The sequence below is a fragment of the Telopea speciosissima genome, chromosome 6, assembly GCF_018873765.1.
Source record: "Telopea speciosissima isolate NSW1024214 ecotype Mountain lineage chromosome 6, Tspe_v1, whole genome shotgun sequence".
NCBI lineage: Eukaryota > Viridiplantae > Streptophyta > Magnoliopsida > Proteales > Proteaceae > Telopea > Telopea speciosissima.
The window spans coordinates 16,822,700-16,835,888 of NC_057921.1; the positions used below are offsets into that span (position 1 = coordinate 16,822,700).

Here is a 13,189-nt window from a genome sequence, read left to right on the forward strand (position 1 = left end):
TACGATACTAGTATTTGGTAATTCGATATGTTATCGATATGTACTGTTGATATCAACCTTTATATCGATACCGTGCCGCACCGAATACGATACCATTTTTCCATACCATTACAATTCAGTATGATACGGGTGATACGATAGTGATTGGGTAAACGGTGTGGAATATAACTACTTTCTCTCTATAATATATAATAATAAAATAAAGGAAAAAGATCTCTGTTCGGGAGTGTGGCCTATGCCAACACTCCCACGAGTCTATCTCTCTCCTCCTCAGGTGAAAAGACACCTCTGCCCCCTTGTTTTAAGGAGGAGCGTGATAGACACATGAGAGTGCTGGCATAGGCCCCACTCCCGTTCAGAAAACTGCTTCCCATAAAATAATAAGGGCAAATTTCATGGACACCCCCTATAACTATTCAAAAAGGCAAGTACACCCTAAATTTTGCAAAAATGTCAACCTTCCCCCTAACGTTAAGTAAAGTTACCCCCAAAAATTAAAATGTCAATTTTACCCTAAAAAATGTCAACCTTCCCCCTGCTGTTTCTTCCGCCGCCACCACCACCACCGCCTCCAGCCCTCCTCCTCTTGCTCCCCTGCTGCTGTTTCTTCCGCCGCCGCCACCACCACCACCGCCACCCCCTCCAGCCCTCCTCGGCTCGTCGTCTCTCTGCTGACTCTGTGGGTTTCTTTCTCTCTCTCTGTGAAGCAGGAAAAAGGCAAAATACAGGAAGTCCTTATCGAGCTCAACCACACCCGTCGCCGCCGCCGCCGGTGGAGCTCATACGCCTTCTCCTAATTCTGCAGTTTTATCAACTGCCTCCGAAAACCCTGTCACCGCTGACGACAATTTTGCCTCTGACTTCACTGATGGCACGAGAGCCCTCATTGAAGCCTCAGCCATCAAACTCTCTCTCTCTCTCTCGCTCCTCGACTTTAAAGGAACAGGAGTGCGTATCGTTGTAAGCTTGATCTTTTCAGCAGAAATAGTAGGAGATGTTCACCGCACGCTCGGTTGGTCTTCTTGGAATCTCCGCTAAGAGGAAAAACCAAACCCAGTAACAACAAATAAAGAAGAAAGTTTGTTCAGAATCTCTTCGTCGCCGTTTCCGATCATCTTTGGCCCGGTACTATTTCCTACATCTGCTTAATTTTAATCTCTTCTGATTATATTTCTTCTAATTCTAATCATCACTTCTGTTCGATCCGTATGAGATGAAATTTCTGTTTCAATTTGGTTTTGTTTCTGTCTAATTTTCTGTTGTTCTCCGGAGCTCAAAAGCCTGAAATACTTTTTGCACATCAAAGCAGAAATCGATTCAGGTTATCGGCCATGGTTTTGGGCTTGGGACGACGATGCTGCTCTGTGAAAACGATGAACAGAGTTAATGAGATTTAGGGTTTTACCTTTAAGGGTATTATGGGGAATTTATCCTGTTGAAAGGGTAATTTTGCCATTATATAAATATTAACAGCAACTTAACTGCAAAAGACTAACGGACTGGATTTAGTTAAAATATAATCATAAAATAAGGGTAGTCTTTGATATTTTTGCAAAATTTAGGGTATATTTGGCTTTTCGAATAGTTATAAGGGGTGTCCGTGAAATTTGCCCAAATAATAATGAATATGAGGAAGCGTTCTATCAAAAAAAGAATATGTGGAGGCGCAATTTTAAAACCTCCAAAAAAAAAATAAAAAAAATAAAAATTTGAGGTGTAGTGTTCGCCTTAAGTTTAGACAGCCTTTTCCAAGAAAAAGGATAAAAACACACAATTTTTGTTGTTCCCGCGCAGCCTGGAGTATTAAAAAAATTCATTTTTCGCTTCTTTCCGGTGTGCGGCGTGTGCTCCTTCGATTTATGAGCAGAGAGAGTCGATACTCGAAAGTATGAAGGAACTATGAAGAATAATTAAATGTGTGTGGTTCTGGTACTTACCATAACAGAACTAAGAAGTCACAAAGCCAAGAAAATGAAGTTTGTTCGAGCTTGGGTGGAGAGCCACTGAGGCAGAGTGGGTGAGGGTGCAGTGAGAGAGCGATAACTTCCCTTCCCTTCCCTTCTTCCCACAATAGAAAGCACAGGGAAGATCGCTTTCAATTTTCTGGTTCGTTTCGCTTCTTCTCTTCACCCATTCATTTCTAAACTCTGATTCGTCTTCTAGAAACCCTATTACAAGTTCTTATCAATCGGCTTACTTTTAAAACTTCTTGTTCGTGGTCTGCAATGTTTGCACGGTACCCTATATGACGGTTATACCGTCTCAGACTCAGGGTGTGGGGACTTTACGAGTAGAGAGAAAGCGCAAACAGATGATGTCCATCTTTCATCGTTTTCTTTCTCTTTCTTTATTCTATTTCCTTTTCCTGTTCTCCTATTTTTACCTGCTAGGTTTGGTTGTGTTTTGCTTTTAGATTCGAGCTTGAGCTTTCTTGTTTGTCAGGGCTTTGAGTTGAATCATCATACTGGTCTGTTATTGTATCCTGCGGTCTTGTTTTTCCTGTCTTTTATTTCTACTTGAATATTGTACTTGATCACGATAATCATAAATCAATATTTTTTTTGGGGGATGGATAATCATCATAAATCTATTGTTTCTCCTGTCCTCTACATTGTAGCGCCATCTCAAATGTGTAATCTACTCTTCACGTTTTTCATTATGTTAGTTTACTCACTTTTGTTCTTCCAAACTGAATATTTGGATTGTCTGACTAATTCCCATGCGCTTTACTTGTTTGGCACAGGACTGTAAGCCATAAATTGGACCAGGTTTGTGCAACAAAAATAAGTTCCTGCGTGAAAATGACATTTTGGGGTGAGGGTCTTTGAATTTCACGAATATTATAGTATGAAATATATCCTGGGATTTCTCTGTTCTTACTTGGCCAGATTTCTTCCTTAGGGATTGAAGTGCGGCCGGGAAAGCCTTACACACACCCATGCAATAAAGATGGGGCACGACTTCATATTTCCCAGGTCTATCATGGAAGCCAGACTGCTGTTTTAGATGCATTTCCTCCTAATGGGTTTCGTTTTACATAAGAGCGACCACGACTGATAAATTTAGAATTTTACTTTTTGTATTGCTGCAGGCTACATTATCATATGGTGGTAGCACATCGACACAGAGGAGTGTGGTTCAGTGCAACGTAGGAAAATCAATGCCAGTTCTTCTCTGCTCTTTGTTGCCTGATAAAATAGAGACATGCCCATTGGATCTTGAATTTCAGGAGGATGAAGAAGTCATATTTTCTGTTCTTGGCCCCCGAACCATCTATCTCACTGGTTATCATCTGAATCTTGGTCGCAATCATTTGAACCAATATGATGATGATACGTATCCTTCTTTTGTATAAGAAATGAAAGATAAGGAACACCTAAATATTTTGTTTCTTTGTCTAAATCATGATGTTGATGTCACTCCTTGTTTCCCTTTATTATAATTATCTTAAGCGAGTCTTATGGGGAAGACATTGCAGAGACTGAAAGTGATCCATCTAAAGAATCTGAAGAGGAAGACTGTGACATGGATGATAGTTTTATCAATGATGGAGATCCCGGAGAACAATCTCCTTCACCTCAGGCCACGATCAAAAGTGGAGGTATGTATGATTGAGTTTGTATTAAGGGACAGTTATATAATGAATCAAAACCCTTTATGTAATGAAAAATTTTAATTACTATGTCTCTATTTATATTTTCTGTGTGTGTGTGTGTTCCAGTTGCCTACCTTGTTGATCACCTTGATCAAGTTATCTTAACTTGAAGAATCATGAAAATCTAACAAACTATGAATCACTACGTCTATAGCTTGTAGGACAGCCATGACCAAGTTGAAATTAACATGTTTTGACTCGATAAAAGCAACTGTGTTAGTCTGAACCTCTTTGTGTGGAATAGGAATAACTCATACACTAATTCGAACCCAGCAGGACTGCCATATGGAAGATACTTTTAGTTTTCAGTTTGATCTTTTGAATGTATCCTATTCTTATAACATGTTGCTTCTTATTACCAAGGAAATCGAGTTGATTGATGATTTTAAATATTCTGATCATGATTATGGTATCATTATGGATAATTGTTCATTTTGCGTTATTATTCTCATCATAATAGTATTGTAAACAAAGGTAGAAGAATATGGGGAGGTGGTTCCTGAGGTTGCTTGTCAGTGGCCTCATATCACAGATTTCTTAAAAAATCCAACAAGTGAGAATGACGAAACAAGACTTTTGGAGTTAGCAGGGAGTGGAGAACAAAGGCTCTCCCTAGACTGGCAGGCATTGACCCATATTTAACAGTGGAAGTTCTGGCACTTGTCAAACAGATGTTGCTTCTATCTATGACTAGAGGAATCAGCAGTAAATCTCTTTCTTTCATGGAATCTTAAGGTTAAAGTGTGGACATTTTCTGAGTTCGTTTTGGGGTCTATACAAGTTAGCTAATAAGTCTTTTATTCAGGGGTGAAAGAGTCCCTTTGGAGAAAAAGGTACAGTTTATGGAACCTATTCCCCTATGCAGTGGTGTGGTGTCTATGGAAAGAGTGAAACAGAAGTGTTTTTTATTAGTCCTAAGTTTCTGCAATAATTTGTGCTGATTTTGCGAAGTATTTGACTAATCAGGATACTGTGTGTAAATAATGTCAGGATAGATTGGAGTGCTTTTTCTTCCAGCTAGGATTGGTTGCTGTATGAATGACTTTGTTTGAGTCTTTTTGTTTGTTGATAGTTTACATCTCTCATGTATAGATCATTTTTTTTGGGGGGGGGGGGTTTGGAAGTGGGTGGTTGTGTTGGGTCATGGATGGGATACATGTTGATCAAAATTTTGACTCTATTCTTATTTTAGATGAGCTCTTCCATCTATCCCCAGGATCTACTATGGGAAGTAAAGAAAAGTGTAATCCTAGACGCAAGCGTCTTAAGAAAAAGTATCAAGTAAGTGACTCTGATGAGGACAAGGATGGTTCCCAACAACGGACAACCATGAAGGAACCCACTATTGTTTTGAATTTAGATAGTGAGGAAGAAGACACATGCTTATTATCTTCATTGTTCAAAAGCAAAACTTTCGTTAAAAATGAGGAAATGGTGAAAGAATCAATTACAAAGATGCCTGAAGATGGCAAACAAGAGAAGTTGGATGATGATGGTAGTAGAGTTAAGTGCTCAAAACGGAAGATTGATACTGCCATAGGGGAAAGGTCAGAGCCTGGTGTTATATATACTGCTTTTCTTACAGTAATTGTTTAAATATGGTAATATTTGATTGTCTTGGTGCTAACTGTTTGTTTCCTTTGATTATTATAAGCAGGAAAGTGGACCAGCTTTGTAATCCTTCACTACCATCTGTTGATGATAGCAGTAGCATCAATGGGACACCAAAGGAGAAAAGAAAGAAAAAGAAAGAAATTGTTGACCAGGGAAAGAACCTTGAAGATAGGCTGCACATAGACCAAGATCAACTTATGGGTGACTGCAAGAGTGGCGTCTATAAAGAGAATGGGCAGTGCAAGGAGTTAGAGAATAAAAACATGGGCAAGGAGCTAACTATCGGAGATGAACTTCATAGAAAGCTCATTAATGATATGTGAGGTTTTTTATTTTATATTCAGTTCGTGTTCTTTTTTTTTTTTCGTACTCTTTCTCCTACATTGGTCTTTTCCTTATTGTATGTTGAGTTGCACAGGAGAGTAATTGATGCTCATATTATTGGGGATAGTGAGAAGCTAAAGAAGAAGAAAGACAAGGTGAATAAACACAAACACACAATCACTGGGGAGGATGACAGTAAGGATCTCGAGTCAAAAGAGCCTTATCTTCAAATCAAGGAACTTGATCCAATTAATAGTAGTGCTCAAGAATCCAATGCAAATCTAGAAGATCAGGAGTAAGTACTTTCTGCCTCCACTCTCATTTGAGTCACCAAAACACAATCCATGGTTGTTAAGGCGACTAGGCAACCCAAGGCATTGGAGGGGCGCCTTAGGCTTGCAGTATATGTAATATAGCAATGTTATTTGTACATAATATGCAAAATATGAGCCATATCAATGCAATATGATATAAATATCTTAGTAATTACCTAGTACGAGAAAAACAACATATAATAAACATAGCATAGGATATAAGTATATTCATTATATAAAAGCAATAAACATAAATCAATGTAAACTCATGGTGTGTCAAACAACTGATATAATATAAGATGTGCTGTCACAAGGCCACAAGGCAAGGCGGGCCTTGGATTCAAGAAGGTGCATGGACACCTGGCGATGCCTTGACAACTATGACACATACATGCACACACAGACACACTCATACACACAAGTTACATGTGTCAGAGATGAAAAGCTTACCTCTCTCTCTCTCTCTCGAATGATTTGATATTTTTCTTATCAATTTGAATATGCTGTTACCTTAGATGAAGATCTATGTTATTTGCTCATTTCTGTTTTGAAGTTTCCTTTCACATCACATGAGATGATTAGATCAACCAGTAGTAATGTGTTGTGTTGAGCAGAGGAGTGATTTATTCTCTTGACTCTGAGAATAGCAGGAAGCTAAACAAGAAGAGGAAGAAGGGTGATAAAAATAAACAGATGACCAGTGAGGATGATGACAGTAAACCCCCTCAAGTAAAGGAGCTTTTTCTTGAAAATGTGGAAGTCGATCCAATTGTCAGTGACGTTCAAGAATTCAGTGCACATCCACAAGATGAGAAGTATCTCTTCCCCCCCCCCCCCCCAAAGCGAAATTCATTTTCTCCTACTAGTTTTCCCTGTACTGCTAGGGATCTCTTGAACAATAGTCACTGATACTCTTATTCCTGGTAACAGTGAAAAGCTAAAGAAGAAGCATACGAAGAAGAAGGGTGCTAAAAACAAAACCAAAATGAGTGGGGATGATGTCAGTGAACCTCTTCAATCAAAGGGCACTTGTCTTGGCAGCATTGAACTTGATCAACAAGCTGATAAGGATCGAAGATCAAATGCAGATCTGCAAACTGAGAAGTGAGTACCTTTCCCCTCCCCAACCTGCCTCTCTCTCTTGATGTGCATGCTCATGTTGCTCTCAGATTCTCTCTCACAAACATCAGCTTGCTTGGGATCTCTTGAACAATAGTCACTGATTCTCTTATTCCTGGGAACAGTGAAAAACTGAAGAAGAAGCATACGAAGAAGGGTGCTAAAAACAAAACCATGACTGTGGATGATGTCAGTGAACCTCTTCAATCAAAGAGCCCTTGTCTTGACAGCATGGAACTTGATCAACAAGTTGATAATGATCAGAGATCAAATGCAGATCTGCAAACTGAGAAGTGAGTACCTTTCCCCTTCCCAACCTGCCTCTCTCACTCTTGATGTGCATGCTCATGTTGCTCTCAGATTCTGTCTCACAAACATCAGCTTGCTAGGGATCTCTTGAACAATAGTGATGGATTCTCTTATTCCTGGGAACAGTGAAAAGCTAAAGAAGAAGCATATGAAGAAGGGTGCTAAAAACAAAACCACAATGACTGGGGATGATGTCAGTGAACCTCTTCAATCAAAGGGCCCTTGTCTTGACAGCATGGAACTTGATCAACAAGTTGATAATGATCGGAGATCAAATGCAGATCTGCAAACAGAGAAGTGAGTACCTTTCCCCTCCCCAACCTCCCTCCTTCACTCTTGATGTGCATGCGCATGTTGCTCTCAGATTATCTCTCACAAACATCAGCTTGCTAGGGATCTCTTGAACAATAGTGACTTATTCTTTTATTCATGGGAACAGTGAAAAGCTAAAGAAGAAGCATACGAAGAAGGGTGCTAAAAACCAAACCACAACGACTGGGGATGATGTCAGTGAACCTCTTCAATCAAAGGGCCCTTGTCTTGACAGCATGGAACTTGATCAACAAGTTGATAATGATTGGAGATCAAATGCAGATCTGCAAACTGAAAAGTGAGTACCTTTCCCCTTCCCAACCTCCCTCTCTCACTCTTGATGTGCATGCTCATGTTGCTCTCAGATTCTCTCTCACAAACATCAACACCTAATGATCATGGGTTAGATATTTGCCTTATAAAAGTTGCAGCTTTCTTTTACAACTCTTGATTCTTAATTCTTTTACATTAATTGGAATGTATGTAGTCAGCAGGGATATGATTGATTCTTCAATCCCCTAAAATATTGGGATGGTGAAAAAGAAAAAGATTAAGGCAGAGACAAACAAATCTGAATCTAGAGTGTATGATGGCAGTAAACTAGTCCCCACAAAATATCCTCTTGTTTAGAATTTTGTACTTCATCTTCCATGCCATGTTCAAGAGTCAAGACAGATACCAATGACAACCCTCTCCACCAAAAAAAGAAAAATAAAGAAAAAAAAAAATTGGTATTCCATACAAGCAATGTAAAAATGGGCCAATTAGATGCCTTTATTGTTGTTTCTTTTTATTGGGTGGAAGTGTGAAACAGGATATGTTTCCACCCATTTAGTTGGAAAAAGGTTGAGTTGATTTGATTTGGATGGTTATTGATGTAGGAGTGATTGGTACAATGTTATATTCTAGAATGTGTTTGGATTCATCTTTCTTTTATGTAAACTGGTGAATTGTAGATTCTGAATCTTGAAACTTTGTATCTTAAGAACATCTATATATTTCATCTTTTGTGCAGAATTGATGGCTTAGAGGTGGACAAGGTTGGTGATGAAAATGAAATTAGAGTCAAGAGGAAGAAAAAGAGCAAAAGTAAGTCATATGAAAGTGATACAACTCCACTTCCAGATACCAGCAACGACAATTAAAGGTGAAAAGGATAGGCGATGAATATCATATTAGAGATTGTTACTGGAGAAACGTAAACCAAGTTAACGTCAGGGTTGTGATAGAATAGTTGAGTGGTGATTTTGTCACCTGTTTCTTATAAGCTGGGCATTACCTGATGAAAAGATCCTCTTCCCTCCAAAAGATTAACAGTTTTTGTTATGACTTTATAGGGATTATGATAGTATTGTTACTTCTTTCGGTAAGAAGCTATATTGACCTCTTACAGACTACGGTTATACACTAAACTCTAATTCCGATTTGAATTGGCCATGAATGCATTTATAACTTTATTTTTGTCTTTTTGCATTGAAATTTTAGATTCCAATTGTGAAGTTGTAATTTTCTTTTGATTGCCCCTTATCTTATTTCCAAAAGTTATAAAAGATAGATGTTAAAAAAAAAAAATGTTTTCAAAATATTTTTAAGGTGGCTTGTCATTATGTGATTTCATTATAAGTTGCACATTTTTTTTAGTAAGCATGTGAAATGACATGATTTAACCTCATTAAGAAAGAAGTGTTAAACAAAAGCAAAGGAAAACAAATAAGGTTACAACTTCTTTTTCACCAACCTTAGTTACAACAAGATTTTCCCTTTTTTCTATTTATGAGCATGAATTAACCACTTCAAGAAAAGCAGGAAAACCTGTGTTTTAACGACACTTTTAATGGATGTAATTTTTTACCACCATTGAAAGTTGGATTTTACAAATACTAAGAAACAAGAGTTCCCAATTCCACATTGATTTATTTATCTCTGATATGAACAATTTCTTATTGACCAATCCCATGAGGACACGTGGTTAGAAGAATCCCGGGAGTAAGTAGTGGAACAGGAGGTTGAGGAAGATGACCCAGGGTGGCCCGGTCCACGTGAGTCGAGGGGCAGAAAATCAAGATTCAGGAAGGGTATCGATCTACTGTAGCCCGGCCTACGTGAACCCAAGAGTAGGAAATCAAGATTCTGTAGGGGTATTCCTGGAAAATCAATGAGGTAACTAGGACTCGTGGAGAAGCTATAAATAGGAGGTGCTGGATCAGAGGAAAGGGGACTCTCACGCTCAAAAACTCTCTTGATTGTGATAGAACTGGATCTCATTTTCCCTACTTCTCACCGTCTTCCTTGTATTCTGGTTTAGACCAGCACCACTAGAATCGCTCGAGATCTCTGGATCTCTGATTCCTAAATTGAAGTGTTATCAAAGGCTTTCGGCAATTTTCTTTCCATAACATTTTTGGTGCTGTTTGTGGGAACCGAGATCTAAATCCGTGAAGTTCCACGATGCCTAACACATGAAATCAATCGAAAGCTGCGAAGGCGATCCATGCCGCTGCAAACATGACAAACGCACAGGATCCACCGATTGAGAGAGTTCGAGAAGAGTGAGAAGACGATGTAATTTCGGAAGAAAATAATCCGGAGAAAGGAAGTTCACCAAAAAGAACCACCGGAGATCCTCCACGCTATGTCACGGTGGAGCAGTTCGATGCGATGCAGACGATGGAGAGATCAAATGGAGGAGATGATGAATTTGCAGCGGACTATGCTGCAAGGAATTCCTCCCAAGGTTCCTCCACAAGATCAGGAACAAGGACGGATCGTGTCTCCAGATCATAGCAAAAATCACAGTAACGCCAATTACGGAAACGATCTGGCAAAGGAGGCACAAGGAGACAACAAAAGCCTGGGTCGCAGATGACCAAGGGGGAGCAGGCTCTGAATGAGAAAGTGATTGAGTTACAGGAACAGATACATGAAGTCCTAAAGAAAACCTCCAAGCCAAGCCAGGATATACAATTCACTACAGATTTGGCCTTCATAGATCAAATCAGATTAGAGTGATTACCAAAAGGCTTCAAGATGCCGCCGATTGAACAATATGACGGAATGGCGGATTTGGAAGATCACCTGGAAACTATTAAGTCACTGATGTACCTGCAGGGAGCTTCCGATGCAATTCTATGTAGAGCATTCCCGTCAACTCTGAAAGGATCAGCAAGGCAATGGTTCTCGCACCTTAAACCTCGATCGCTGACTAGCTTCGTAGACCTAGGAAGAGCATTCCTGGTGAATTTCATGAGCAGTAGGATCCATAAGAAGATTGCGGCAAATCTATTAGCTATCAGACAGTAGCAGGGAGAATCGATTAGAGAATTCCTCACCAGGTTCAATAAGGAAGCGCTGGAGGTGCGAGATCTGGATCCCATCGTAAAATTCCAAGCCCTCCGAAGTGGAATCAGAGAGAGGAAATTGAAGGAGTCACTGATCATGGAGGAACCAACCAATATGTATTACCTCTACTCACAATGCGAAAAACATATTAATCTGGCTGAGGTTCTCGCTGCAGAACAGCAAAAAGAATCAAGAAATGATAAGAAGGGATCGGACAAAAAGGAGCATTCGAACAGTAGAAACAGGATGATGGAGAATAGAGAGCAGAGCATGGGAAAAAGGAAGAGAGAGGAACATGCATGGGTGCCGAGAAATGATTCAAAGCCAGAATCGTCTTACACACCCTCACGCATAGAAGAGCCTACATTTTGAATGAAATTAAAGATCGGCTGACTTTGCGGTGGCCAACAAAGGTGGTTAAACTTGCTAGCGACCGAAACAAGAACAAGTATTGCAGGTTTCATCAAGACCATGGGCATGATTCTGAAGACTGCAGGCAGCTGAAGGATGACATAGAGGCCTTGATTCAAAGAGGAAGATTGAGTAAATTTGTGAAGAGAGAAAGAGGAGAGAACAGCAAGCAAGAAAGCCAAGAACAAAAGGGGGAAGATAAAGGAAAGATGTCAACTCGGGGAGAAGGAAGTCCGAACAACCGAGCACGGCATTCGGAGAACCAACCTATCAGGGAGATAGTGACCATCTTTGGAGGCCCAGGGATAGGAGGAGAATCTTCAAACTCAAGGAAGAACCATGCACGAATGGTGGGCTTGACAGAGACAGTGAATAAGAAGAGAAAAGCTGAGCATCAGATCACCTTTTCAGATGAGGACCTAGCTGGTATCCAATTGCCACACGATGACGCCCTAGTAGTGAAGATGATTGTTGCAAATTGCTCGATAGCTCGTATACTAGTGGATAATGGGAGTTCTGTGAACATCCTATACTATGATCCCTTTCTGAAAATGCAGTTGACTCTGGAGATGTTGAAAAAGATAGATTCCCCCTTGTACGGATTCAATGGAGCACCTGTGCAGGTTGAAGGATCCATTGAATTTTGGTTACTGCAGGAACGGAACCCCAACTATCCACAATGATGATGAATTTCTTGGTGGTGAAAGTAAATTCTACGTATAATGGAATCCTCGGCAGACCAGGCCTGAATGTTTTGCAGGCCATAGTCTCCACCCCACGTCTCGTGATGAAGTTTCCTACAGAGAATGGTGTGGGAGAATGCAGAGGGAGCCAGAAAGCATCTCGTAAATGTTACGATACATATCTAAGGGTCAAGGGAAAGACTCCGCAGATGTTCAATGTCACTTTAGAGGATGCTCGAGAAAACACCGACCAAGAAAGGTTGGAACCTACTAAAGAATTGGTCTCGGTTGAGGTCTATGAAGGTGATCCGAGTAAAACGGTGCAAATCGGAGGCAAATCGTCTGAGAACCGAAGGAAAGGATGATAAGCTTCTTGAGGGCGAATGCAGACGTGTTCGCATGGTCGGCTACAGATATGCCTGGGATAGATAGGGAGTTGGTTGAACATAGGTTGAACGTCAACCCCAGTGCCAAGCCAGTGTTTTAGAAGAGGAGGAATTTTGCTCCAAAGCGACAAGAGAAGATGGCAAAGGAAGCAAACAAGCTATTGGAAGCAGGATTCATAGAGGAGTCTATATATCCTGAGTGGCTGTCAAATGTAGTAATGGTGCCAAAGAGCAATGGCAAATGACGCATGTGTATAGATTTCACCAATTTGAATAAAGCATGCCCTAAAGACTATTACCCCTTACCTCGTATTGATTTAATGATAGATGCAACGGTAGGCCATGAAATGTTAAGTTTCATGGATGCTTATTCGGGATACAATCAAATTAAGATGTATAAACCAGATATCCCGAAAACGTCATTCATGGTCGGAAGGGATAACTATTGCTATAAAAGAATGCCATTTGGCCTAAAGAATGCTGGGGCTACATATCAACGTCTCGTGAACCTCATCTTCCAAGAACAAATTGGTCGCAATATGGAGGTTTATGTGGACGATATGCTGGTGAAGAGCATCAAGGCGTCCGACCATGTTTCTGATCTACAAGAAGCTTTTCACGTCCTGAGAAAGACCAAGATGATGCTGAACCCGGCGAAATGTGCTTTTGGAGTGACTACAGGGAAATTTTTGGGGTTTATGGTCTCAATGAGAGGCATAGAGG

General features: G+C 40.1%; 1 protein-coding gene and 1 long non-coding RNA gene across 4 annotated transcripts; one reads left to right on the top strand and one right to left on the bottom strand.

The window, feature by feature from the left end:
• Window positions 1-2,098: 2,098 nt before the first annotated feature.
• LOC122666160 (peptidyl-prolyl cis-trans isomerase FKBP43-like) lies at window positions 2,099-8,796 on the top strand. 3 transcript variants are annotated; one of them, XM_043862291.1, is made up of 10 exons: window positions 2,099-2,106; window positions 2,744-2,814; window positions 2,902-2,975; window positions 3,092-3,336; window positions 3,453-3,601; window positions 4,848-5,202; window positions 5,313-5,588; window positions 5,688-5,888; window positions 6,555-6,722; window positions 8,663-8,796. In XM_043862291.1, the coding sequence occupies exons 2-10, from the start codon at window positions 2,802-2,804 to the stop codon at window positions 8,790-8,792; spliced, it is 1,611 nt and encodes a 536-aa protein (XP_043718226.1). In that variant the 5' UTR covers window positions 2,099-2,106; window positions 2,744-2,801; the 3' UTR covers window positions 8,793-8,796. The 3 variants fall into 3 exon arrangements, with proteins under 3 accessions (XP_043718226.1, XP_043718224.1, XP_043718225.1); XM_043862289.1 differs by lacking the exon at window positions 8,663-8,796 and adding an exon at window positions 7,462-7,672; XM_043862290.1 differs by lacking the exon at window positions 8,663-8,796 and adding an exon at window positions 7,462-7,672 and having other exon boundaries at window positions 5,715-5,888.
• On the bottom strand, window positions 7,729-12,895 carry LOC122666162. Its single transcript, XR_006333501.1, has 3 exons — window positions 12,885-12,895; window positions 8,637-8,638; window positions 7,729-7,938 (listed from the first exon to the last, which is right to left on the bottom strand). It is a non-coding gene; the product is annotated as an uncharacterized LOC122666162 (long non-coding RNA).
• Between the last annotated feature and the right edge of the window lie 294 nt (window positions 12,896-13,189).